A 27,590-nucleotide genomic window follows, 5' to 3' on the forward strand; every position below is an offset into this window, starting at 1 on the left:
AAGTAGTTGTCAGTGCTACCAGTTTCTCTATTTTGAAATATCCCATTTTGTAACGAAAAGTTAAATGCAACATAAAGGCAAATATCGCAGCGCATTAGGTGGTTTTACATTTGTTTCGTTCTCAATTCTATGTATGTAGTGGTTAAATATTTTAAACGAAAATAAGCCGTATAAATAAAGTTTTCTCTAAAGATTAAAAACCTCTGGATAGATGAATGAATATTTGTCTCCTATACAAGAGAGTCAATTAACCTGGAATATTAAGCCTTGCCTAAGCCTACTTTTTAGAGGTTATATTAGCGAAAATAATAATAACAAATTGACAATACATGAATACATTTCCTATTTCATGTTTTGGTTTTTTTCTATGCAGTCTAATTTTAATCAAGAATTGCCTTAAGTATGGAGAACAATGACACCAATGACATAGATACTTCCGATCTTCATAATTCAAGGCCAGCTTGCCCTCGTTGTTTCAATCCTATCTCCGAAAGTGAACAAAGTTTAACATGCCATGGCTGCTTTGAGGAGCTACACTGTTCTTGTTTTAGTGATCCAATTCCGCTAGAGGCTTATCACGTTTTAAAAGAAGAACTATCATCAGTTTTCATTTTTTGTCCAAACTGTAAGGCAAGACTTTTTGCCAAAAATATATTTGACAGTGAAAAACCTGATTATGAGTCTCGTTTGGAAACATTAGAGACACAAATGACCAGACTAATAACGACTCTTACAGAGTCAACAACGATGATTAACAAAAATACACTTTTACGTAGAGCCAATTTGAACATTTTGACAAGAAAATCCTCTGCTCTTGTAAATGGTGCAAATCTTAACAATGAGGGGTCAAAAAATACACTACACACAACTGGTAATAATGTAAAACCACGTACAAAATCATATAAGAAAGCAGGAGAGCGAGATTTTGGATTGGCTTTATCAGGTCATGATCAAATCAGGAATTTCAAGACAAAAGTACATCTGAAATCATCTTCAGAAAGAGATGCAAAAACAAACTTAAATATTTCTTCACATAAAGTATCTGTAAGCAGTAAAAGTTCTACGTCTGGGTTGGTTACTGAAAACTGTAGGTCACAACCATATGTAATACCAAAGCATGGAGAAGGCCTTGTGGATCCCAAAGTAGCCAGTCAAGCATTGAAATCCTTCTGTTTTCGTAAAGCAAAGAGTGATGATGTTCAAAATCAGACGTGAAAGCATATATTATTCTTGTAAAAATCTTGATTTTACATTGTTCAATGCCGCTAACATTGGTATTGAAAATTGTAAGATCTTTTAACGGTTATTAAATTGTTTTGAAATATGTATGCCCAACAGTTTCTTAACAGTTCGTGAAGCATGCCACTTTTTTCATTTACACATACTGAAAATTCTTACATTAACCAGCAAAGGAAATTACTTATAATTGTTGCAATAAAATACCCTTACTAAAAAAAAAGTTGTCTAAGAACTTGGTTTTAAGTTAGTAATTAGTTGGTTTTTAGTAGTCTAGTTGGTGTAAAGTTGTTTTTAAGTATGGTCTTGGTTAATATTTAGTTTGTATTTGTCTCAAATACCAACTTAAACAAAGTTCCAAATAGTTCAATAATAGTATTTTTATTATTTTTCTTTTATAGATAAAACTTTAATTGAGTATCTCAAATATATGATTTTTCGCGTGACATAACCTTTACTTATTCACCTGCAATTTAGACACTAACATGAAGACAGAGTTGCTATGCAAAATGATTTTCAAAATTGAATAATTAAAATTGTTCAAAGCCTGGGTCATAGAACACAAATTGCACTGCAGCACTGCTGAAGTTTCTATGATGTACTGTCAGCTATTCCCGCAAATTAAGAGTACAAAATACATATCACTTCTAAGGAGCCAGAATATTCTGGCAAACAACAACGTATGAAAGTGATTGGATGGCAAAATTAGTTACATAAAAAATGAGAGAACCATTGAAGCTGCTAGTTTTATACGATTACCAAAAATTTGAAGTCTTAATACGTAATAAACAAAAATTTTCTAAACCTTTTCTGTCGATGTTATTACCTTTATATTAATTTTTTTAAACTATGTTGGATTAACATTTACATCAATGTTCGAAATAGACTGATAACGACACTCACGCCATTTTTGGACTGCTTCTTGGGGATGAAAATTTATATGACAATAAAAGGGAAGCTATATGATGACCGATTTAAGAGGGTAGATGTCTCACCTTTCGAGCAAAAATTACAGGAAAACTGGTTCTAATCAAGCATATATGTTAATTTTATATCCATGTAAAAACTTTGTTGGGCAAATGTTTTTGACAACAAAGTTGAGCTTAAACGTTAGCTTGTATGATTAGACCTTTGCTCATTTTCATTATTACAACTCTTCAAGAAACATTTAAGTAGGACAAGGCATGTACAGGCCTAGTTTTATTAGGCACACAAGAAATTGATATGTAATTATATTTCTACCCTATAGTCTTCAAGCTTAGGAAATATAGCCCCATCTGCCTTAATATCCGTGAACTAAATATGTGAAGAAATTGCAGACAACTTTTGTACTTCAATGTTTTTCGGTTGAAACTTTCAGGTGTTGTGCAGAGAGAATTTTGAATGAGCAGACAGCTTTCGTATGTTCAATTTAAAACTCAGGCGGTAGGCTACGATACTTGTAACTAAAATTAAACTACCCTCGAAGCTTATTTCATGTGGTTAATTTTTAATTTTAAAACAAATGAACTTTTTTCTTTCATGATTGCACAAGTTAGAAATTTTTTGATTGTAGAATTAGTTTTATTGTGCAGACCTTTTCCCTATACATTATCTCTACCAGTTTTTAAGTTTGGGCTTAACGCATCTATTTATTATTGACGTATTTTTTTTAAAGCAGTCGTAATTTTATCTGACATTTCTTAAAAGTCTATTGTTCATGATTAGAATGCAGTTTTAAGAATAAGTATGGCCAGAATTAAAGTATTTAATATACTAAAGCTATGTCTATGTTCCATAAGTTTTAGTGGAGGGCAATATTTTTAATTGATGTTAATGTAGTCAAATATTTCCTAATAAGCTCTGCTTTTTGAATAACACTAACAGATCAAGTCATTCTGTGAAATATTTTCTTATTATCATGGTAGCTCAGATAGAAGAGCATCCGTTGTAAAACGGAGGGTCGTAGGTTCAAGTCCTACCCATGACAAACAATATTTCACTAATGTGGCATTAAATTAAATTTATCTATAAACCAAATAAAAAAACATTTTCATAATCTAATCAAAACATTTGTTTTATAAAATTCATGCCACTTAAAAAGCATTTATTAATTGTAACAATGAAGTATTACATTTACTATAGCCATAATATTAATTTGACATTTTATAACTTTAGTTTACATTTTTTCTACAGGCCTGATTCCAAGTATTCCAAATCCTGTTGAAATTAAATGAAAAATTAGAACTAGACAAAGCTTGAATTTTAATATTATCTCTGGCTCACTAAATAAACACTCTTAATTGTAAAAATTTGCTCTTATATTAAAAATTATAGCCTTTACCTGCCGTCATAATTTTAGCTGTTGCTTCAGAAAGTAGAAGTCTCCCTGTATGCACCTTTACAATGGAACCTTGAAAATGCAACGAAAAATTATTGCATTACATAATTCCAATAATAAACATGAGAAAAATTAAGACTACAAAAAAAGCTATAAAGTGGTAAAAAAAATTTAATTATGGGAAAATAAAAATTCTAGGAAAAGCCTATTAGGGTACTGGAAATAATATGTAAGGAAACTCCAAAACTAGTATAATGTTCAATAATAATTGATCACTTAATTAAAAACATTAAAACCGCGTTATCTGTTTCACCATTCACCATGTACGCCACCATTCTCAAACCTATTTTACAAATCTAATGTTTTGATTTATATTTGTAAAACATGTTTTACAAAGGCAACATACTTGCTAAATGCCGAAACATTTAATGTTTAATTAAAGTATACATTTTAAAAATTGTAATTTTTACAAATTATTATTACTACTGGAAGTATTAACTGAAATGGAAATAAAAATTTGTGTACCTATAAATACCTTGAATATTTGAATGTGGTATTTAAGAAGGAAGTTTTCTAATACAAAACCCTAAAATCCTATTATTGTATTTTTCCTATTTGTTGAGCTTTCATTATTTATCTTTGAAGTTCCCAATCTAAATAGTGTAACTACATTAAGTGTTTTAACCAATATTCGGACAGTAGGTTCAAATCCTGGGGCTGCCAAGATTGAAAATTTATAATTTTTTTTTTTTTAAATTAAACCAGTTGTAATAAAAAAATATTATAATTTGTACAATATATGTTTTAAAAATTTTATTTTTCAGTTTTCTGAAAATAACATTTTTATTCTCACTCCGATTAGAACCTACACCAATTCGTTAGTCAAAAGCTGTGGTAAAAAAAACACTGCTATTTTAAACTTGGAGTTGTTGAACTTTACCCCAACAGAAGTTTATTATAGCCATCTGATGAAAATTTGTCTTTACCTGAATTCTTATCTTTCTCAATGCAGTAGCAGTTGTTGTAGAATTCAGAAAAGCAAGTTGAAAGCTCGTATAAATAATCGCATAAAGTATGAAGAAATAAATCATCAGCCACTTGAGTGATAATTTCTGGAAACTTGACCAAAAATTTTGCTAATGCCCATTCTTTGGGATGATCTAAACTTATACTGGAAGATCCACCATTTTCAGCTTCTTTCACCAATAAGTCACTATCAATGCAAGCATTTCGAGCAATTGACCTACAATATGGAAATAATTATGATCACCAAAAAAATAAACTATGATGAAAAGAAAACAATTTCTGAAATATTGAAATGCGAGTTAAAGGAATGTACTGAAGGTAGAATAAGTGTGAGAATACAGTGTCCACTTCAAAATTTGAATAGAACTAGTAAATTAAAAGTGAGTGATAAAAAATTTAAATTTTTTTGACACTATTATCGCGTAGAGGGACAATTAACAGTTTAAATTTTCAACTTTAACACGGTCTTCCAGGTCATACAGGAACAATGGGGTTTAGAGAGACAGTTCCAATTAGAACAGTTTCCCATCACACCTAAATTGTAAAAAGCTAAATTGGCAAGGCACTAAAGGAATAATGGCTCAGTTCCAATTAGAAAGTATTCGTCATAACATTTTAAATCTACTTTACGTTGTTTCTATAGGCCATAAGGATTCCTTCTGCAGAACATAAGGTTTTCATGAAAAGAAAAATAATTTGTCACACATAGAAAGAATGTTTTTCTCCGATTTATCAGTAATTATTAACTTTTATTCGAACCAATGAATTGTTAAAATCACAATATTAGTAAACGATACCTAACTCATATCAGTTTGTTCCCAGCATGTAACCATAGGTAAAAAGCAACCATTTGGTTGTTAATTCTTTAATTTTCAACAAACCAAATATGATTTTCTTATAATTAATATAGAGTATTAAGAAATTACTGCCTGGTTCTCTACATTTAATGGAAATGTGCTTTGTATGAGAGGGAGTTTCACTGAAAATTTAAATTTTGTCAAGGAAATAAAGATATAGATAGAGTCATATAAATCATTACCTAATTCTGGTTAATGCATAGAGCAAATAAACTGCTGTATTCCCTCTGTCATCCAGCATCTTTAAGAAAAATTTCATAATACATAACATCAATATAGTACTGAAACCATGATGATTTATTAATAAATAAGTATTTGGTAATTCTAATATTATGAATTTTTAGGTATACTTATTACAAAAAATAACAGTTTTGTTTGTTGCAGAATGATTGCATACTCAAGCATTTTGGAAAAGAAATACTGATATTTGATGGTTATCGTATTATATATCAACAAGACATTGACAACAAAAAAATTTGAAACAGTCGATATACGTAACAACCAAAGAGGTTGTACTTGGATGAAAATTATCTTTGGTTATAGATAATATAAGATTTTCAAAATGATAAAACACTTACCCTATCAAATGAAAATACATATTCATGGTTTCGGTTATGAGATAGATCAGAATATTTAATGCATCCATAAGCAATTGACTCTTGAGCTATTTTAAGCTCTTCTGGAGACAAAACCTATATTGAAAAACAATGGATTTGTATCAGGGAACCATTAACAGAGTGAGAAATGACTGTTGGGTTCTGTTTTGCCATAAAGATAATGGTATAAAACAAAAACAATACTAGTACTTCTAAACCATTATTATCATATGTGATAAAAAAGGTCGATTTTATTATTAAAAAAGTCTACAATAATAATTAGGGCAATTCCATAAAAAACCTAATATCATTTTGACACAGATATATTTATTGAACTATAATTCCGAAAATTTTCATTAAAAAAATTGCTAACAAAAAGTAGGGGCAGTTAGTAAAATTTAAACTAAATCTGAAACTTTTTAATTTGAGTATTTCATGAGCTCTTTAGGATTTTAATTTATTTGTTATTTTAATGTGCTTTAAAATTTTGGTGGATCCAGAAAAGGGTGATTTCACTCATATTATGTATTCTACATTTAACTTTTGAAATAAAATTAATTTTAAATTTAAGAGTATAGTGTAGTTATTTTGTTCTATTAATACATCAAAGTTTATTTATAATATTTATAGACTTACTTTATCTCTTTCTTTTTCTTTGAGTGTCTGTAATGATCGAATTAATCCTTCATCTAACAAATCTAAGAGCCTCACTGTATCTCCAGATCGAGTTTTGAACTTTTTCTTATCCTCTCCTAACACAACTCCAAAACCAACATGTTCAACTCGATGTTTGGCAGGATCAAAAAGGTCACTTTTACGGGCAGAGGCAAAAATCGTTTGAAAATGAAGTGCCTAAGTATGAAGTGGTTTTTTCAAATATAATTCTAGACAAAAACATTTATAAGAAATTACCTGTCCAGCATCAACAACATAAATAAGCCAGTCCGCATGCTCTTCATCTATTCGATGCTTTAAAGCTGCCAAATCAGATGTGTCATATGTGAAACCACCATCTGATTTTACCACAGTTAATGGAATTGATATACCATCTGCGAACATTACCTTCCTACCATCCTCCTTTATTAAAAGACCTAGGAATGAAAATTAAAATATTGTTATACACAATTCTTAACTTTACAATTTCCATCCCCCTCTGAATTATAAAAGTTATTACATATATACCATGTGAAACTGGGAACTTTTTTACATAAATTAAAGCCTACAAATTACAAAAATGACAATTTTTTTAATTAAAGGGACGCATTGGCGTTACAATTTAACCAGGTTCCTGCGCTTGTTGCCAGAATATGATTGGTCGTATCTGCTACCACATGGTAAATCCAGGATTAATTTTTATATTACTGGAAACTAGTAGCAACACCTTAAGTAAGAACTTAATAATTCCCCTATGTTGTCTATAGTTTTGTTGAACATCTGAGTCTGACTCTCTGGTAAAGATGTCTGAGAAATAGGCCCTGCTGACTTATAAAAAATTTGGCTAAGGTTTAACAGATATTATAATGCTTTCAAACAAAATAGTTTTTGGTAAAATAATGACAAATTATTTAATTGGATCGAAACCCATACCAAAAAATAAGTTGGATTTTAGTTTGTATACACATTATTAGTTAATATTAACTTTTATGTTAAGTAGGCTCAAGTTGTCAGCATATTTCAAGTTACTAGTTAAACGGGTAATACGCTGTTATTCAGTTGGTAGGAAATACTTCTTTTTTAAGTTTGAAATCAGTTGGTTTTTAGTAGTCAGAAAATAACATATTATTTTTAAGTTGGTTTTAAGTAGTTATATGTAAGGGGTTGGTTCTGGTCTAGTTGGAAATAAGTTGGTTATTACAGATGAATTAAGTTATTTTAGGTATGCATTTGCATAAAAAACAAACTTTAAACCAAGTTGAAATAATAGTTGTTTTAAGTGGTTTTTAGCCAACTTGTTACAAGCATCTAAAGGAGCTTATTTTAAAATTTGAAATCAAAGTGTTTTGGCCCATATTATATCTCCATGAAACTAACCGTTGGGTATAATGCTAGCTTGCTCATAATAGTATGCTGCTATCAAATCAAAACCAGCGTATCAAAAAAATTATTTTTAGCCACACCCACATTTCATTTATAAGAATCATATTTATATTAGGTAATTTTGAAGGATCAATTTGTTTGGGTTTTCTTAACTATTTTTTAAGAATATTACACTACATTAAATAACTTCTCCAAAACTTGTTACAAAACAATTTTAAAAATGTACTGCTAAGTGTAATTGTCCAATTATGGCAAAAGTGAATGAGACCAAGAATTTATTTAATTATTTTTTGTTGTTGGTAATGGTTGAAAATTAAAAATTACATATTCAATTGCCTAAAAATTATTTATAGATGCTTAAAATTCATTACCATTGTATATTAAACAGTAACACCAATTACCTTTTTTCTCTAGATCTTCTACAACTTGTTGCATGCGGTTCTGATAAAAAGATTCCCCTCTTTCAGTAATTTTAACATCCAATCTTTTATATATTTTTGAAAATTCTGCACAGATAAAATTAGAAAAGCATTAAAAAGATTTACACACAAGGAGTCAAATGGTTCAGCCTTAAACATAAGCAAAGCTATTTTTACATCTCGAGGTAGGAATAAGACACAAGATATATTTAGGAATTATTTGAATTTTAAGAGACAAAGAATGAGATGTATATGTTCCTTGTCTACATTTAGTGGTTTTAAGCCTCAATAATTTACTTTTCAATTTCAGTATTTTTCTATTTAGAAAATCATGAAATTTTCAGAGTTATCTTACTTAAATCGCCTACTATACAACAATGTATTTAAAAGAATGTACAAAAATAATTTCTGATGCAATGCCAATTCAAAGCAAACTAAATTACAAGTACTAATTACATTTAAATAGATTAAACTGCCATTGAAAAAAAATCATAAAATCAACAACCCATGTAAAAAATTATTCACATCCCATAACATTTTTTATATTTAATGGATATTTCTGAAGAATCCATTACCAAAAAATAAGTTGGCTAAAAACCACTTACGACAACTTTTATTTAAACTTGGTTTTCAGTTTGTATTTGGGACAAATGCCTACTAAAAGTTAACTTAAATCGTCTTTATTAATCAACTTATTTCCAACTAAACCAGAATCAACATTTACATTTAACTACTTAAAAGCAACTTAAAAATAATATGCAACTTCCTGACTACTTAAAACAAACTTAAAAATAACATGTAACTTCCTGACTACTAAAAACCATCTAATTACAAACTTAGCAAAAGAAGTATTTTCCTACCAACTGAATAACAACTTATTACCCCTTTAACTAGTAACTTGAAATATGCTGACAACTTGAGCCTACTTAATACCAAGTTAATATCAACTAATAATACAAACTGAAATCCAATTTATTTTTTGGTAAGGGATGTTTTTTTTCAACTCTGTTCTTTATAAAACCAAGTTTTGAAAACGAGGTGATGATGACTAATGGGAAACTTAGAAACTAAGCTTGATCACTAGAAAATATTAATAAAATTCATTCCTGTTGAAGGCTAGAGTTACAGACTGGTTTTGAACCAAGCTGAGATTTTAAAACAATCAATATGAACATTCTTGAGGCAAAATATCAACACACCAACGCATGTCCGTTTTTTTTGGACACTTCAGATAATACTGAACATTTCTGTGTCAAAATTATTCTGCAGAAATGAAAATTAGTTGAGATTTTTATTTTGTAAAATTAACATTTTTTAGCGTTACCTTTCGGCAAAAGTTTTTATGGAAAGGGGAAACTGAAAAACTCAGTGGAAAACCCCTTTAACCAGTGGGGAAAGACATTGCAAACTCTACGCAGGAGTGGTTCCAATTTTTCACCCAGTGCCACAAGCTGGAATCGAACGCAGCTCCACTTGCTGCGAGGCGAAAGTGCTAACCACTCCTCCAACCCAACCTTTAGGTGAAGTAGGATACGCCCCTTACCAAAAAATAAGTTGGCTAAAAACCACTTAGGACAACTTGTATTTCAACTTGGTTTTCAGTTTGTATTTGGGACAAATGCCTACTTAAAAATAACTTAAATCCTCTTTATTAATCAACTTATTTCCAACAAAACCAGAATCAACATTTACATTTAACTACTTAAAAGCAACTTAAATCCTACTAGGGAATAATCTAAAAATCAACTTAAAAATATGTAATTTCCTGACTACTAAAAACCAACTAATTATAAACTTAGCAAAAGCAGTATTTTCCTACCAACTGAATAACAACTTATTACCCCTTTAATAGTAACTTGAAATATGCTGACAACTTGAGCCTACTTAATACCAACTCAATATCAACTAATAATGTGTATACAAACTAAATACAAACTGAAATCTAACTTATTTTTTGGTAAGGGGCGATGGCCTTAAAAGAAATAAATATGCAATAAAAGAAAAGCATTGTCCAATTTTTATTTGCGGAAATGGTTAAACAAGCGTTAAATAAATGTTAGTAAAACTTTTTACATGGTCAAGGAGCAGGCGAGTGCACGGTAGCTACTGCCTTCAAAAATGCCAAAAACTAATCTTCCCCTCTGCTGCAGAATATGACTGCGGCCAAATATCCAAGTATAAAACATTTCCTTCGACCGGAAGGAGGAAGGGTCCTTTTAGCGCGAGACCAAAGTCCTTCTATGCGATTCGTGTAGATCCCAGTTTCAGGACCTCTGAAGTTAAGGAAATGGTTTACGGAAAAGTGCCTGGAATCGGGATCATATTCAAGAGCAGCGTAAATTTTCCAACAGTCAGTTTAAATTATTGACCCTGGTTCGGTAAAAAATGTTAATTTTATAAAATTAATATCTCCACAAATTTTCATTTCCGCAAAATAATTTTGACACAAATGTTCAGTATCGTCTAAAGTATCCACATATTGGAGTCAGTGATTTGTAGGGCTTGTCTGGCTGAGGAGGGAACTACCTCTCACATTCTTTGTAGTTGTGATTATTATGAGGCTCAAAGGTTTGAGCATCTCTGTATGCACCCGTTGGAGACGCATGACTTTCTTCAACATCCCGGCCAAGCGGATTCTTAACTTTGTCGGAAATACGACTTTTTACTTCAAGTCACCGATTGGGGGTTGCACAATGGACCTAGGGTCGAAGTGCACGGCTTTCCACCCCTTTCAATAATGATAATAATAATAAAAGTATTCAAAAAATAAAATAAAAATCGGAAGTTTGTTGGTGTGTTGATATTTACCGGAAAATTACTATCAGCCATAGCGTTTGACTATGGTGATATATTTTACAATGCTGCACCCAACACAAATCTGAAGAAACTACAAACCTTGCAAAATAATGGAGCCAGAGCCATATTACATATACCCCAAGATCTTCTGCAAGTTGGATGAGCTTACAGCAAAGAGCGAACTACCACACCTTACTACTAATGTACAAAATCCATAACAAAAAATGCCTCAGATATGTTTTAGAAATATTTGACTCGTCCCTCAATCAAAGCCATAAGTACGTCAAAAGAAACACGAATATTAACTTTAATACTCAGAGTTACCTTATTCCATTTAGTAATAAAAGCATAAGAGTAAATGGTATAAGGTTATGGAACTCACTAGAAGCAGTGCTAAACAGTCAGTACTCTTTTAATATTTTTAAAAAAGACCTAAAAAATTATATAATTGAAAATTGGTGACAAAATTGTAGTATTTTATTTATCCTTTCTTTGGTTTTGAATTTTAGATTTAATTTAAATTAATAACATGGACTCCTATGTAAACTGTTAGAAAGTAAACGATTACCAACAGACTTGCTTTGCAATATAAAACTGGTTAATTTAATTAGTACTATAAACAATATATTTACACATCCAACATTTAGAATTTGGCATAACGTTCTCTAGCCTAACCTATCATCTCAATATACTAAGGAGGAACAACAAGGCTGCCAACAGGCTCAAGGAATATTTTAGACACAAGTTATCACTAGAGGTCGCGCTAATATTATACGGGGGTCAAGGTCAGCTAATTACAACACTCCCCTGTAATTTAATAATTTGTTTGGTACAAAACTTGTTAAATTAATCTAATTCTTAAACAGAAATCTATAACCATTTTCTGTGGTAAGAGTTTGGTGAATATATCGGCCAAGTTATTTTTGGTAGGGACGAACTCTAAATTAAATAAACCTTTCTCGAAATGATCCCTCACAAAATGGTGTTTTATATCTATGTGTTTAGTTCGGTTATTTTCTATTCGACTCTCGGAAAAATAAATAGCTGATTGGTTATCGCACAACAATAATGGTTTCTTAATAACACCTAAATTATTACACAAAGGATTGATTTCTATGAAAATACTATTTAACCAAATCAGTTCTCTTGCGGCTTCGGCTAGTGCCACGTATTCGAACTCCATAATGGCTAGAGCCACTGTATCCTGCTTGGTTGATCGCCAACTCACTGGATTCCCCTGGATGTAGACGAATAACCCACTGGTGGATTTTCTGTCATCTTCATCTGAGGCGTATGATGCATCTGAATAGACCTCGAGTGCACAGTTATTAACGCGGCGATAGTTCAGTCCATTTCGCTGGTAGAGCAAATGTAGCTCAAAACGCGCAACGCGTAATTATGGTGTTTTCTACCGGGGTTGGATGAGAAACGTGCTAATTTTCCCACGATAAACGCGATATCCAGTCTCGTTCGCTGTGAAAGGTATGATAAAATTCCAACAATTCTTCTATACGATGTTTCCAAGTAGTCACTCTCTGGGCAATCTCTCTTAGTTAATGATACACCCGTGGGTAAAGGCATTTTCAATGTGGGGTCTTTAGTGATGTTATATTCTTTTGCGATCTTTGATATATATCCGCTTTGATGTATTTTCATACACCCTTTGGCGTGTTCAAACTCTATTCCGAGAAAAATATTTAAGTTCTCCTAGGTCAGTTATGTCGAAACGTGCTTTCAGCATCTTGACAATGTCTTGCATGGTCTGTTCATCTCTTGCTAGGACAATGATATCATCAACGTAAACAATAAGAATTTCGTTAGTACCCATCTTATATATGCAGTTACAGCAACACAGTCTTTTGAAATCCATTTTCAACAGGGTCGCGTCCAGCTCATTGTACCACTGTCGACCACTTTGCTTGAGGCCATAAATGGCTTTCTGGAGATGCCAGACGAAGCCTTCCTTCCCGGCCTCTATGAAACCTTTGGGTTGTGAGATAAAGATGTCCTCTTCTAACGTGCCATATAAATATGCCCCTTTAACATCTAGGTGTCGGTTGAACCATCCCAGTGAAACGGCAAAAATGAGCAGAAACAATCTGACCAAAGTGAAGTTTACCACCGGTGTGTAGGTGTGATAAAAATCAAGTCCAAATTTCTGGGTGAAGCCTTGAGCCACTAATCGAGCTTTAAACCTGGCCACCGCTCCATCAGCTGTGCGCTTTATATCGTACACACATTTACTGCCCACAATTTTCCTATCTTAAGGTTTTGGTACTAATTTCCAAACTTCACGTTCTTTTATCGTGTCGTATTCAACCTGCATGGCATGCTTCCATTGATCAACTTCCTTGCTCTGTACCGCTTCATCGTATGACAGTGGTATTTCCAAACAATGAGCCTCTATGTTACTCCCATTCTGCCCTTTGGGCTTAAAATCGAATAGCTGCGGATCATAGATCTCATTACTACCTTCATAATACCGGACAACATCATTGGGAGAACGTAATGTCACTTTATCCTTCTTATAGTATACATCAATTCTGTTCCCAGTCTTTCGTTTCTTCTCCATCCGTGTCCAGGCTGCCATATCAACTGTGTGTGGTGTTTTTGGTATTTGAAACGTAACTTCTTCATCCCCCTCATCCTCATAACTCGCATGTTCATCTTCATCATCATCCTCCTCAGACTCATCGGTCACTATCTGCCGTCCCTGATCTGGGTTTTTCGTTTCCCCAGGGTGTCCCTGGAGCTCATCCTTGGGTTTGCTTTTAATGGCTTCTGCATGCGGTTGTTCCTGGATGCTTTCCTCTACCAGAGCAACTTCCCATAAATCATTGAAATGATTTTGGTAATTCACGTCCTTAGTTTCATATAGTGACTTTATCCCAAGCTTTGTTTCTTCAAACCTTACATGTTTGGTCTCAATGACACGCCTCTCGCTTGGATACCAAATACGGTAGCCCTTGGTCTTAATCGCGTAACCAACCATAATCCCTAGCTTGGCCCGCCTGGCAAATTTATTTCGGTATGGTTTCGGAACAAACGTGAATGCTAGACATCCATAACACTTCAAGTGACGAATCGAGGGTTTCCTATTCGACCATCGTTCTTCTGGGACAATGCCTTGGAGCTTTGAATGTGGCAGTCTATTGACTAAATAAGCTTGACAATATAAAGCCTCACCCCACAAGGGTTGTGGGAGTTGAGCATCTTCTAATAGGGTTCGCACTCCTTCGATTAAAGTTCGGTTTAGGCGTTCGGCAATGCCGTTCATCTCTGGTGAATATACATTTGTCCTCTCGACTTGGATTCCTTCTTCCTCACAGTAACGTTCAAAGATATGTGCGCAATACTCCAAACCTTTATCGGTTCTAAGCCGTTTCAGTGCCTGTCCGGTCTGTTTTTCAGCCCATGCCCGATAAATCTTGAATTTATCAAATGCTTCGTTCTTTCTGCACATCGTATATACTGTAACCTTCCGGGAATAGTCGTCCATGAAGCTTATGAAATATCTTGCTCCCCCTTGGGAATCAACGGGTGCTGGCCCCCAAACATCGCTATGTACAAGCTCCAATTGTAGAGTAGTTGTGATCGCTGGAATTGGATTTGATGATGATCGTGTCGCTTTTGAGAATCTGCAAGGATGACATATTTGCATGGTCTGACTGATCTTCGGGATACCTTCAACCATATGATTTCGTTCTAAATCCTGCAATCTCTGTATACTTGGATGACCAAGCCGACGATGCCAAAGCTCTGTGTCCTCTGCAATCCTAATAAGGCTGGTCTTGTCTATCCGTGTTTCTTGAAGTGGTGGGATATCATCCAGATCGGTTACCACGTGACCATCTAGTATGTAGAGGTTGTTCGCCTGTAAAGATGCCGTCATATATAACTTCCTTGTTTTATCGTAAACCTTGATACAGCGGGACCCAATTACGGCTGAAAAACCAGATTGATCAACCCTTCTTGCAGAGAGTAAATTTCTGGAATACTTTGGGACGTATATCACATCTCGCAAATAAACTAGGTTACTAGTCCCATTGCATCATACCATCAAGGCAATGTCACCTGTACCCATCGCCTTGGCACTCCCCTGTGCAATGTCTATCGGGGCCTCCATATCCCGGTAATTATAAAACCATTCCTTTCTGTTGCAAAAATGATGTGTCGCCGCCGAAACATATGCAAAACCGTCCTTGTCAGTCGTCGCCACCATACATGTTGCGGACGCAAAAAATGACTGTGCGACTCGGCCTCTATTCCTATAAGTTTGACCTCGATGGCTCTGTTGGGAATGAAATCTGTTAGCTTGATATCGTTGGTCCATGCGACAATCTCGCGAAGTATGGCCCTTTTTATTGCATATAGTACATAGAGGTCCCTCATTATTAGCATAACAATCTCGTGCAATGTGCCCCACTTTATGACAATTATAGCACTCGGGTCCCCGCTGCTGTGAAGCACCCCGTCTAGAATTCCGTCGACTAGAACGTAGGTGAGAAGAAAAACTTGACTGAACCGCTGGCTCCCCCGCGTCTTCCAATGCAATCTGCCTTTGCCACTCATATTCTGACAGCAATAATGCTTTAACATTCTTTGGTAAAAATTTGCTATCTTCTGATGCGTAGGCCCGGACTACGGTGTTATCATATTGGGGTGGCAATCGATGAATTAGTTGGTAAGCTATCTCATCATCACCCAATGTTTTCCCTGCTAAATTCAATTGGTCAGCCACTTGAAACACCCTGGCAATGTAAGCAGACAGACTCTGGTGGGGTATAACGCAGGCTAAGAAATTCCGATCTTAACGCCGCTATACGGGCCCTCGACTTCGGTTCATGAGTATCAGACAGTAAATCCCAAGCCTCCTTGGCAGTCTTACAAGAACCAATTATCCCCTTATGAGGATTATCCACCGCAAGATAAATTTTAGACAACGCCCTCTGATTACGGTCGGAATAAGCCTTGGTCTGGGCTGGCGTAACCCCTTCACCTGTGGGTGCTGGATCAGTGCCATCAATAATTCCCCAAAGACTGAATTAGCATAAGACCATCTGCATGTCCGCCTTCCATTGACCGTAATTCCCATCATTTAATTTCAAAAACGTAAAGGTACTTGCGGAAGAATCAGTATGCCGGCCATCCGCCATTTTGAATTTTTCTGACAATGTGGACGTCAGCTGCGAAGCCTATTTCGGCGAAGCCTTGCCGACCGGCGGGTAAAAAGCGTTACTTCCCAAATTATCCTCTGCTACCATGTTAGAAAGTAAACGATTACCAACAGACTTGCTTTGCAATATAAAACTGGTTAATTTAATTAGTACTATACACAATATATTTACACATCCAACATTTAGAATTCGGCATAACGTCCTCTAGCCTAACCTATCATCTCAATATACTAAGGAGGAACAACAAGGCTGCCAACAGGCTCAAGGAATATTTTAGACACAAGTTATCACTATAGGTCGCGCTAATATTATACGGGGGTCAAGGTCAGCTAATTACAACATAAACCAGTATCTAACTGATAGGAATATCCTGAAATAAAGCTTTTATTATTATTATTATTATTATTATAGTTAGAAGTTAGCGAAGCTAATTTCTTAGTGAACAGTTGAAATTGTTAAAGTATTACCTCTACGGGAGACATCGCAAATAAGATTCCACGCCTTAATAATATCAGGTGTGAAGCTTTGTAACTGGACCACACAAGAATATGCCCTTTTCTTAAAATCCTCATCCTCATCGAATCTTATCTTAGACTCCTGAAATGATTCAAATATTTCCTCTAAATATTACAGAAATGTCATCAACTGCCAACAAATACCAATAACATTTTATAAAAGCGTTTTTATGGTTTACTAAAGTTCTTATGATCTGAATGAAACAGGTGCCAGTTCATATCTGAATTACAATTAAGTGCCTTAGTGCATGAACTTTTCATTCCTTAATAATTCAAAATTAATTTTTAACACTCCTTTCATTTACCAAGTGGCTTATTTTGAAATTTGAGATCAATATAACCTGATATTAATTCTGCCAACAAAGTGATATAAACATCTAGCTTATATTGTGTTTTGTTTACCATAATCTGGTTAAGTGTTAATCGAGGGGCTAACCACGGTCAGACAGACTGTATTACACGGATTACTCATACTCAACACTGTTAAAGGTACAGACTTTAAAGAGTATGCGTACTCTTACCAGTACAGTCAAAGGTACACCGATTACATGGAGTGACTAGCTCCTAGGTGTTAATCTTTATTTATAAATAAAAGATAAAAAATATAATTTTACAGGTTTCTAGATTCATAGTAATTCCTACAACAAGAAAACAAGTCTAACGTACAACACAGCAAATATTAAAATGTAATATACATAGGGTCTTAGGTCTGGTAAAAAATACCAGACCACTAGACCTTTTACTAGTATTTAATAAAAGAATACCTCAAATATCTTTTATAGTGATTATAATTCTAAATTTTAACTAGGAATCGGTGAGCTTTAAATAATTATAATTCCTAAATGATACTGTGTATTTAAAGTGGCTGTTAAAATATTAAATTTACTTTGTAAAAACCTTGCAAATCGCCAATTGGTGGTGAAACTGTCAAATAGTTTGGAAATTTATCCTTTAAATGGGCAATTAACATGCCAAACTGAGTTCCCCAATCTCCAATGTGATTTATCCTTACTACATCATGTCCAATGAACTCTAATAATCGACAAATTCCATCTCCAATTATTGTAGATCTATTAAAATATGAAATAATCAGTATGATCAGAAGTAAATTAACCAAACATATCAGATAGAAGTGCTAGATTTTATCAAAATAGTACCACAAAATTTGGTTTTTGAAAAGTCCGTTAAAACCCACAAAACCCGAGTTTAACCAGAAAAAAACCATACCATACCAGTGGTTTATTCAAGAAAAAAAAAACAGATTTTTGCCAACCCTAGAGTATACCCTTACCAAAAAAAAATAAGTTGTCTAGGAACTTGGTTTTAAGTTTGTATTTGAGACAAATACAAACTAAATATTAACTAAGACTACTAAAAACCAACTATAATTACAAACTTAAAAAAAAGTATTTTCCTGCCAACTTAATAACTTATTACTCCTCTAACTATAGTTAAATAAGTTGTTATTAAGTTGGCAGGAAAATACATTTTTAAGTTTGTAATTAGTTGGTTTTTAGTAGTCTAGTTCATGTAAAGTTGTTTTTAAGTATGGTCTTAGTTAATATTTAGTTTGTATTTGTCTCAAATACAAACTTAAAACCAAGTTCCTAGACAACTTATTTTTTTTTGGTTACAAAAAAATCAAAGGATGGTAACAATAATTTTTAAAGTAAAAAAAAGGTGTAAAATTAAAAATTAAAAACCCATCAAAATAAAGCAAGAATAAAAGTCAAACAAGAATGTTAATATTTGAGATAATTTCATAGTCCTCTAATGACAATTTGCAATATTGTTCATTACTCACCTCAGGTGCCCTACGTGCATTTCCTTGGCTACATTCGGTGAACTAAAATCCACAACCACTCTTTTACGACCACCAAAAGCCGGTGGTGGACGAACACCTTTAGTAATGATTTGGGCAACTTGTGTTCCCACATATGGTTTTTTCAGAAATACATTTATAAACCCAGGTCCAGCAATTTCTATTTTTTCAATTAGTTCAGACTCTGGAAGTTTTGACACAATAGCTTTGGCAACTTCATGAGGAGATGTTTTAATACCAAGACCTCTCAGAATCTACAATTATTAAATGCAAACAAAAATGGTAAGTAAACTAACTAACAGAAACAGCTTTATGGGGTAGCCACCACTAACTGAGCTAAAAGATTTATCATGCAGTTTATATTATCACATGGATTTGATGTTGTTTCATATGATATCTACACCCTCATGATACTTATTTATCATAAGAGCAGACTAATTTGAAGCTACATGTATAGTAAAAATGATGAGAACCGCTGTTGGTTTCGAGAATGAGAATGATATAAACCGCTAAGAGCTATAAAAAGTCGACAAATGTTGAGGAACTATAAAAAGTTTCCCTCAAATTGTTAGCCTTTTTAGTTAACTCTTAATGTTTTACATAAATCAAGTTTATTGATGTGTGCTATAAATTTTTTATTTATTATTATTATTATACATCATTATTAATTTTTGAATCAAACTATTATGAATCTATGGTATATATCTAATATTTAATTTTATATTCAGCTAAAACAGTTTCAATACTGGGAAACTTGGCATAAATTAAACAAATTATATTAGGATCAGCGTTAGGATATGGGAAACTGTAGATGAAGGTAATATGAAATTCTCTAAAACATCCATGGGAAGTCGAAGAAATTAGGTATTATTCTTATAATTGCCAGTGTTACTGAAAGTAATCTAGATTTTATTTTCCAACTTAAAAATAAGATTTGTTATGTAACATTTTACTGAACCCAACCTTTCCCCTCTGTAATATTTCACAACTGCATTACGTAATTTGTGAACATCCCCAAAGCCTAAAAAGTTATAATACGTGTACCTGTTTCGAGTGACCATATAATTTCAATATATGAAGAAAATACAAGGAAAAAAGCCCAGTAAAGTCACTTTACATTTACATATCTGCCATTTAAAATAAAACGGACACTGTTATTACTTGTCAGTTTTATTACATTGGCGATTTGGTTTGATCATGTTGTAAAGTCAACATCACACCCTGTGAAAAATTAAGTCAGTACTGTTTATCTAGGCATAAGGCGAAAGACCAAAATAATAATAATTTTAATAAATGAGAAAATTAAAACGAGTTTAAAAGCTGAATGCTACAAGTTAGCTTTTTCTTTCATTTGACTTTAAAATGTAGTGGCCAGTGGGTAAATTGTTTGCTATTCAAATTGAATGGAAATAAAAATACAACCCCAAAAAGCATTTACTTTAATCATAAGACCCAAAACTAATTTGGAGAACTATAAACCAAGCTACCAAGAACCTGAAAAAAAGACAATCAATTGGTAATATTAAAAATGGCCGTCACTTAATAGTAGTAAAAGATAATCCTAAAACTGTAGCTAACCTCTTTAAGGAATATTTTTCTTCAGTAGGCCCAACGCTTGCAAATGATATTATACACCAAGGTCATAATTGTTATTATAGTGAGAATGCATCCCTTACCAAAAAATAAGTTGGATTTTAGTTGGTATACACATTTTAGTTGACGTTAAGTAGGTTTTAAGTAGGCTCAAGTGGTCAGAATATTTCAATTAACTAGTTAAAGGGGTAATAAGTTGTTATTAAGTTGATGAGAAAGTACTTTTTTCTTTAAGTTGGTAATTAGTTGTTTTTTAGTGGTCAGAAAATTACATATTATTTGTAAGTTGGTTTTAAGTAGGTTTTAAGCTGGTATTTAGTTGGTATTAAGTTGTTATTTGTTCCACATACCAACTTAAAGTATTTCCTAGACCACTTATTTTTTGGTAAGGGGTGTGTACGCAATTAATTCTAATAATAACTCTGGTAGTCTATTCATTTCACCAAGTACTCCCAAAGACATTGAAAGAATAATCTCAAACTTAAAAAATACTAATTGAAATGGCCTGGACAACATCCCCTTACCAAAAAATAAGTGGTCTAAGAAATATTTAAGTTGGTTTTAAGTGTGTATTTGAGACAAATACAAACTAAAAACCTACTTAAAAACAACTTAACACCAACTTAAAACCTTCTAAAAACTTACTTAAAATGTTACTTAATAAAGACCACTTAAAGCCAACTTAAAATGTTACTTAATAAAGACCACTTAAAGCCAACTTAAAAAATAATATGTAATTTTCTGACCACTAAAGACCAACTAAATACCAACTTAAAGAAAAAGGCATTTTCCCACCAACTTAAAACCAACTTAACTAGTTTACTGAAATATGCTGACCACTTAAAACCAACTTAATATCAACTTAAATGTAAATACCAACTAAAAACCAACTTATTTTTTGGTAAGGGTCAGTATATCCCTTACCAAAAAATAAGTTGGTTTTTAGTTGGTATTTAGTTGGTTTTCACATTTAAGTTGGTTTTTAGTTGGTATTTAGTAGGTTTTCACATTTAAGTTGGTTTTAAGTAGGTTCAAGTTGCCAGCATATTTTAATAAACTATTTAAAGAGGTAATAAGTTGTTTTTAAGTTGTTTTTAAGTTGGCTGGAAAATACTCATTTTTTTAAGTTGGTTTTAAGTGGTCAGATAATTACTTATAATTTTTAAGTAGGTTATAAGTTGGCTTTAAGTGGTCTTTATTAAGAGGTCTTTTTAAGTAAGTTTTAAGTTGGTTTTAAGTGGTCTTTATTAAGAAAGCTTTTAGTTGGTTTTAAGTTGGTGTAAAGTGGTTTTTAAGTAGGTTTTTAGTTGGTTTTTAGTTGGTTTTTAGTTGGCATTTGTTCCAAATACCAACTTAAAACCAACTTAAAAAGTTACAAGACCACTTATTTTTTGGTAAGGGTAAAATCTATAAAACTACTCAAAAACCATACATCAAGTTCTTTATCCCACATTTTGAATATATCTATTGTTAACGGTATTTTCCCGGATATATTTAAACACTATTATAATTCCTGGTTTTAAAGCAGGGAAAAAAGATATTGCAGGAAACTACAGACCAATTTCATTAATAAGTAATATCTCGAAGATATTTGAAAAATTTATAAAAACTCAGTTAACTACATTCCTTGAAAATAATAACTTATTATCAAAAAATCAATATGGCTTTCGTCAAAAATTAAATATCAACGACTCTTTACTTGAAGTTACAAATTACCTATAATTCCCTAGATAATAATAAAAAAGCTATTGGTATTTTTATAGATTTAAAATTAGCCTTAGACACCATTTATCACCCTATATTATTAAAAAACTTGAAAAATATGGTATTCGAGGCTTGGCATTAGATTGGTTTAAAAGTTATCTGTGTGATCGTTTTATGGTAGTTTAAGTAAATAATACTTACAGTGACCCTCGCCCTTTAAGTTATGGTATTCCACAAGGAACTATCTTAGGACCCATTCTATTTTTAGTCTACGTGAATGAAATATGTAACATTCAAATAGATGGTCGTCTAATATCATTTGCGGATGATACTCTTATACTATGTAATGCTGATACTTGGGCTGAAGCCTATAAAAGTGCTCAAAACTCGCTAAATAGAGTATTTAAGGCTTTAAACATTAGTCTGCTTACTTCCCTTACCAAAAAAAAGTTGGCTTTTAGTTTGTATTTAGTTGGTATACACATTTTAGTTGGTACTAAGTTGGTTTTAAGTTGTCAGCATTTTTCAATAAACTAGTTAAAGGGGTAATAAGTGGATATTAAGTTGGCAGTATGGTTCTAGTTGGTAATAAGTTGTTTTTATGTATGGTTTTAGTTAGTATTTAGTCGGTATTTGTTCCAAATACAAACTTAAAACCAAGTTCCTAGACCACTTAATTTTTGGTAAGGGTTTGAATGGAGATAAAACAAAGTATATTTGTTTTTCCTGTAGAAAGACTATAAAAACTAAAAACCTCAATTTAAAAATACCTAACCACCCTGATACTCATACCTTTACCGATAAATGCCTCGAATTAGAGGAAGTCACAAAAATACTTAGGGTTAACTATTGACCAAAACTCAAAGTGGGATTCCCACATTAATAACATTATAAAAAAATTGTGATCGTGTATCTTCAAATTTTATGAAATTCGAGGCTTCCTTTCTTTAACATAGATAAAAACTGTACATTACGCTGTGGTACAATCGATATTAAGCTATCGCATAATTGCTTGGGGTGGTACTTTTAAGTCAATTCTCTATAGAGCCTTTGGAAATTGCCCAAAGAAAAATCATAAGAATATGTTTACGTAGGAGTGCCTTCGAACACAGAATAAATCTATATAATAACTTTAAAGTTTTTTCCATAAGACAACTGTATGCAAAAACCATCTTCATGTCCACTTTTGTAAAACGCGATAACCTTTTGTACCATAATGTTTAAAACAACCGTTCGGCTTCAGATGGTCACCCTTACCAAAAAAATAAGTTGGATTTTAGTTGGTATTTAGTTGGTATACACATTTTAGTTGATGTTAAGTTGGTTTTAAATAGGCTCAAGTGGTCAGAATATTTCAATAAACTAGTTAAAGGGGTAATAAGTTGTTATTAAGTTGATGGGAAAATCGTTTTTCTTTAAGTTGGTAATTAGTTGGTTTTTTGTGGTCAGAAAATTACATATTATTTGTAAATTGGTTTTAAGTAGGTTTTAAGTTGGTATTTAGTTGGTTTTAAGTTGTTATTTGTTCCAAATACCAACTTAAAGTATTTCCTAAACCACTTATTTTTTGGTAAGGGCATTTAATACTAGAAAAACAAACAAAAGCATTTAGCCAAAAAAATCCACTTTATCTTGGACCCAAACTTTATAATATATTAGATAAAAAATATTATTAAATCTTGTAACAATATTCATTTGTATATAAAAAAAGAATATATATATGGCTAGCCGATTATGGATACAAAAACTTGTACGATTTTCTAGGTTTTAATTAACTGTTCTCTTAATTTTTTTCTCTTTAATCCTCCCTACCCTTACCAAAAAATAGGTTGGCTAAAAACCACTTAAGACAACTTGTATTTCAACTTGGTTTTCAGTTTGTATTTGGGACAAATGCCTACTAAAAATTAACTTAATTCGTCTTTATTAATCAACTTATTTCCAACTAAACCAGAATCAACATTTACATTTAACTACTTAAAAGCAACTTAAAAATAATATGCAACTTCCTGACTACTTAAAACAAACTTAAAAATAACATGTAACTTCCTGACTACTAAAAACCATCTAATTACAAACTTAGCAAAAGAAGTATTTTCCTACCAACTGAATAACAACTTATTACCCCTTCAACTAGTAACTTGAAATATGCTGACAACTTGAGCTTACTTAATACCAAGTTAATATCATCTAATAATGTGTATACAAACTAAATACAAACTGAAATCCAACTTATTTTTTGGTAAGGGTAATTGTACTTAACTTATTGTTTACCTAATGGCTTTGTGATCAAATTGTAGCACACAAAGGTCACAATGATTATTGTTCTAATGTTTTTCCCCAACCACGCACGAGCTTTTGCTTATGTGGAAATTGGGGTGATGTATGTACATAGGTATCTATTCCTTAGCAAAAAATAAGTGGTCTAGGAAATACCAACTTAAAACCAACTAAATAACAACTTAAAACCTACTGGAAACCAAATTACAAATAATATGTAATTTTCTGACCACTAAAAACCAACTAATTACCAACTTAAAGAAAAAAGTATTTGGCAAATCAACTTAATAACAACTTAATAACAACTTATTACCCCTTTAACTAGTTTATTGAGATATTCTGACCACTTGAGCCTACTTAAAACCAACTTAACGTCAACTAAAATGTGTATACCAACTTATTTTTTAGTAAGGGATAACATTAATGTATTAATGCATGTCATCAATAAATTATTATTATTATTATAATTAACATAAAAGAAATAACTATGACACTGAACTATATCAGTTAATGATAGTCTCTAGCTATGTCACACAGTGATTGCATAATCAGAAGTTTTGGAACAAAACTTCGTATTATCTTTGTCAGCAGAGTCATTTTGAGTTTCCTTAGGAATTGGTTGCTCTGTAAAAAAAGTCTGAGAGGCAATATTTTTTGATCATCGTTATCTGGCTGTTTCGAAGACTGTAAAAATTCCATGTTATGATTCATGTTTTCATTGGCCAAACAGACTACCTCATTTAAAAAATTTGCATTTTATGTCTAATATGTTATTTATGTTTATATCAATGATACTTACTTGTGCAATTGGCAATGCAGCATTACACTGATAATCACCAAATCGATCCTGTGTACTTGGATCCAAAGGAGTTGGCAGATCACTTTCATTTGGATAAGCGGCTTGAATAGCTGCAGCAAACAACGCTTTTAATCTAAGCCTTATATTTTCCATGCAATTATCACTTTTGTTTTTTTCTTCTTCGACACTCTGTGATAGAAAATGAGGAAAAAAAAATAATTTTTTTAAATTCTGGTATAGCATATCAATAACTTTATACAAGACATGCTACCAGTAGCAACAGAAAATATTATTTGTGTATATCTATTACGGTTGCATTTTTCTTTTTCTTTTGATGATCATGATTTCTAGGATAAATAAATAAGTGTAACAAGTGCCAATGTTATTTTATTGCGCTGACTTTAATCTTTGCAATTTCTTTATCTTCAATTGAGAACAGACGTAGTGTTTAATGTAGAAATCCCATACTGTGCTTTTTCCTTCAACTAACAGGTGTCCATATCTTGAATAATCATTCTCTAAACCAAAAAACTTTTTTGTAACTAAATAAGTGAGTAATTTTCCAGCAGCATACGGTATCAGGATATTATTTTTGAGGAGAGGGAACCTTGATTTTCTGAGCTCTATACAAATTTATCACAGCAAAATTTAACCTTTAAAAATGAGTTCCTAAATGAAAAGACGTTAAGATACTGATTTTACAGACTAGACTTACTAGACTACTACTGCAACTAATTGAAATTATTAGGGAGTTAGTTCCCCCCTCCCAGAAGGAACATTCCTGTACTTTTCAACCAGCCATCAGGGGAGTTTAAAAACAATTTACAGTATTTTTAGGAGAAAATACGGGAGATAGGCATTTGCTTATGCAAGTTGACCTGTGATCCACTTTCCACAGGGAGAGGAGACCAAAGAAAGATAATTTTTGAACTAAGCCCATCACCAGATACGTTGTTGGAATAACACCACCAATAGTTAACTGAGGTCACTGAAATGCTTCAGCCTAGAGTCACAGCCTCATGTTTTCGCCTTGTGGCACTCTTGGCATTAAGTGTTTGTTTTTACTGAACACTAATATAGGTTAAATATCGAAACTTACCCTTTTTAAAATACTGAGTTGATACTTTAGTTTTGAATTCTCAGTCCTCAGTTTCTCCAGTTTTAATGGAATTTTGAAACTTAGACCATCTGGTAACGTTGCATTCAAATAAATTTTTTTGAGTAATTCAATCTCAGTAGACAAGTTAATAATCTCAGCTTCCTGATAAAAAAAAAACAATTCTGATTAGCTAAACAGAATTTAAAAGGAAGACAATTTTTAAGTTACTGTAGAGATAGTCTTCTTGATTCCAATATAAAATGTTTTAGAATAATGTAAAAAAAATTATATATAGATTCAGAATATGCCTAAGTTAAATAAAGTGTTTTGATATGAGGTAAAATTTTAACTTTTAGTTCAAAATATAATTTTTGTCTCAAATTCTAAAGGAATCATACGTTTCCTGCCTTTAAAAAAAAGTCAAACTGGAAAAATTAAGTTTTAAGAAAATAATCTTTGTAGTTTTGAAGCCTTTTTACAAATTAGGAATACCCAACAAATTCATTTCATAAACTTTTGAAATATTTAAAATAAGTAATAAACAATTTCCACCAGAAAACCTTCAAATCAATATTTTACCTTTGAAATTTTCATTCAAAAATATTGTAACTTCAATTTACTATGAAATTATCTACTTTTTCAAACAAAAATATCGTAAATTTAAATAAAATTAATTACAATACTTTTAAACCAATATTTTCTAAAAACCAAGTTACTATATTCTTAATCTCTTATGGCAAAATCTATTATTGATATGATAAAATATAGTGAATAACTTGAAATAAGGCCCTTTTTTACATTAGAAATTATTTTAAACAGAGTTACGATAAAGCTAGAGTTATGACTTTTCTTTAAAATCAGGAAATTAATAGTAGAATTTGGGTAGATAGACAAATATATTTAATCCTAATTTAAAATGTTTTATAGTAAAGCTAACCGATTTATTGAGTTGGTGGGAAAATAGTTTCACTTTTATATATCTCCCATAAGAGATAATATATATAGTTCTGAATGTACAGATTTCAAGTGAAAGAATTGGATAATGAATAAAAAAATACAATTATTGTGAAAAACTAATCACAAATAGTTCTTTTTATAAAATAACCTTGGCCATCTTGTTGAAATGTTGCCTCCCCGCTTCAGCTGTGGATCCGTTTTCTCTCACACTAAAGAGTTTATGAACTCATTCTTAGGCATTGGCTGAACTATTCCAGAGCAACATTTCAACAAGTTGGGCAAGCGTAAATACATTTTATAAAATCAACTATTCCCTTACCAAAAAATAAGTTGGATTTTAGTTGGTATTTAGTTGGT

At 32.2% G+C, this 27,590-nt stretch overlaps 2 protein-coding genes across 3 annotated transcripts in view; one reads left to right on the top strand and one right to left on the bottom strand.

The window, feature by feature from the left end:
- Positions 1-68: 68 nt before the first annotated feature.
- LOC149948073 (uncharacterized) lies at positions 69-1,365 on the top strand. 2 transcript variants are annotated; one of them, XM_090172172.1, is made up of 2 exons: positions 69-131; positions 374-1,365. In XM_090172172.1, the coding sequence occupies exon 2, from the start codon at positions 403-405 to the stop codon at positions 1,213-1,215; it is 813 nt and encodes a 270-aa protein (XP_090028298.1). In that variant the 5' UTR covers positions 69-131; positions 374-402; the 3' UTR covers positions 1,216-1,365. The 2 variants fall into 2 exon arrangements, with proteins under 2 accessions (XP_090028298.1, XP_090028297.1); XM_090172171.1 differs by lacking the exon at positions 69-131 and adding an exon at positions 138-290.
- A 1,928-nt stretch (positions 1,366-3,293) lies between these two features.
- The window catches only part of ArgRS (arginine--tRNA ligase-like protein), a 33,514-nt gene continuing 9,217 nt past the window's right edge, over positions 3,294-27,590 (bottom strand). The window contains exons 3-15 of the mRNA XM_090172829.1: positions 26,277-26,438; positions 25,178-25,366; positions 18,784-19,055; positions 17,866-18,049; positions 16,932-17,061; positions 8,474-8,578; positions 6,948-7,126; positions 6,672-6,887; positions 6,018-6,131; positions 5,622-5,680; positions 4,543-4,799; positions 3,560-3,628; positions 3,294-3,435 (exon numbers count right to left, since the gene is read on the bottom strand). Of these exons, the coding sequence (XP_090028955.1) occupies positions 3,395-3,435; positions 3,560-3,628; positions 4,543-4,799; positions 5,622-5,680; positions 6,018-6,131; positions 6,672-6,887; positions 6,948-7,126; positions 8,474-8,578; positions 16,932-17,061; positions 17,866-18,049; positions 18,784-19,055; positions 25,178-25,366; positions 26,277-26,438 (1,977 nt within the window). The 3' untranslated portion in view covers positions 3,294-3,394. The remainder of the gene's footprint in view (positions 3,436-3,559; positions 3,629-4,542; positions 4,800-5,621; positions 5,681-6,017; positions 6,132-6,671; positions 6,888-6,947; positions 7,127-8,473; positions 8,579-16,931; positions 17,062-17,865; positions 18,050-18,783; positions 19,056-25,177; positions 25,367-26,276; positions 26,439-27,590) is intronic.

The sequence above is a fragment of the Leiobunum rupestre genome, chromosome 4, assembly GCF_980474605.1.
Source record: "Leiobunum rupestre chromosome 4, qqLeiRupe1.1.hap1, whole genome shotgun sequence".
NCBI lineage: Eukaryota > Metazoa > Arthropoda > Arachnida > Opiliones > Sclerosomatidae > Leiobunum > Leiobunum rupestre.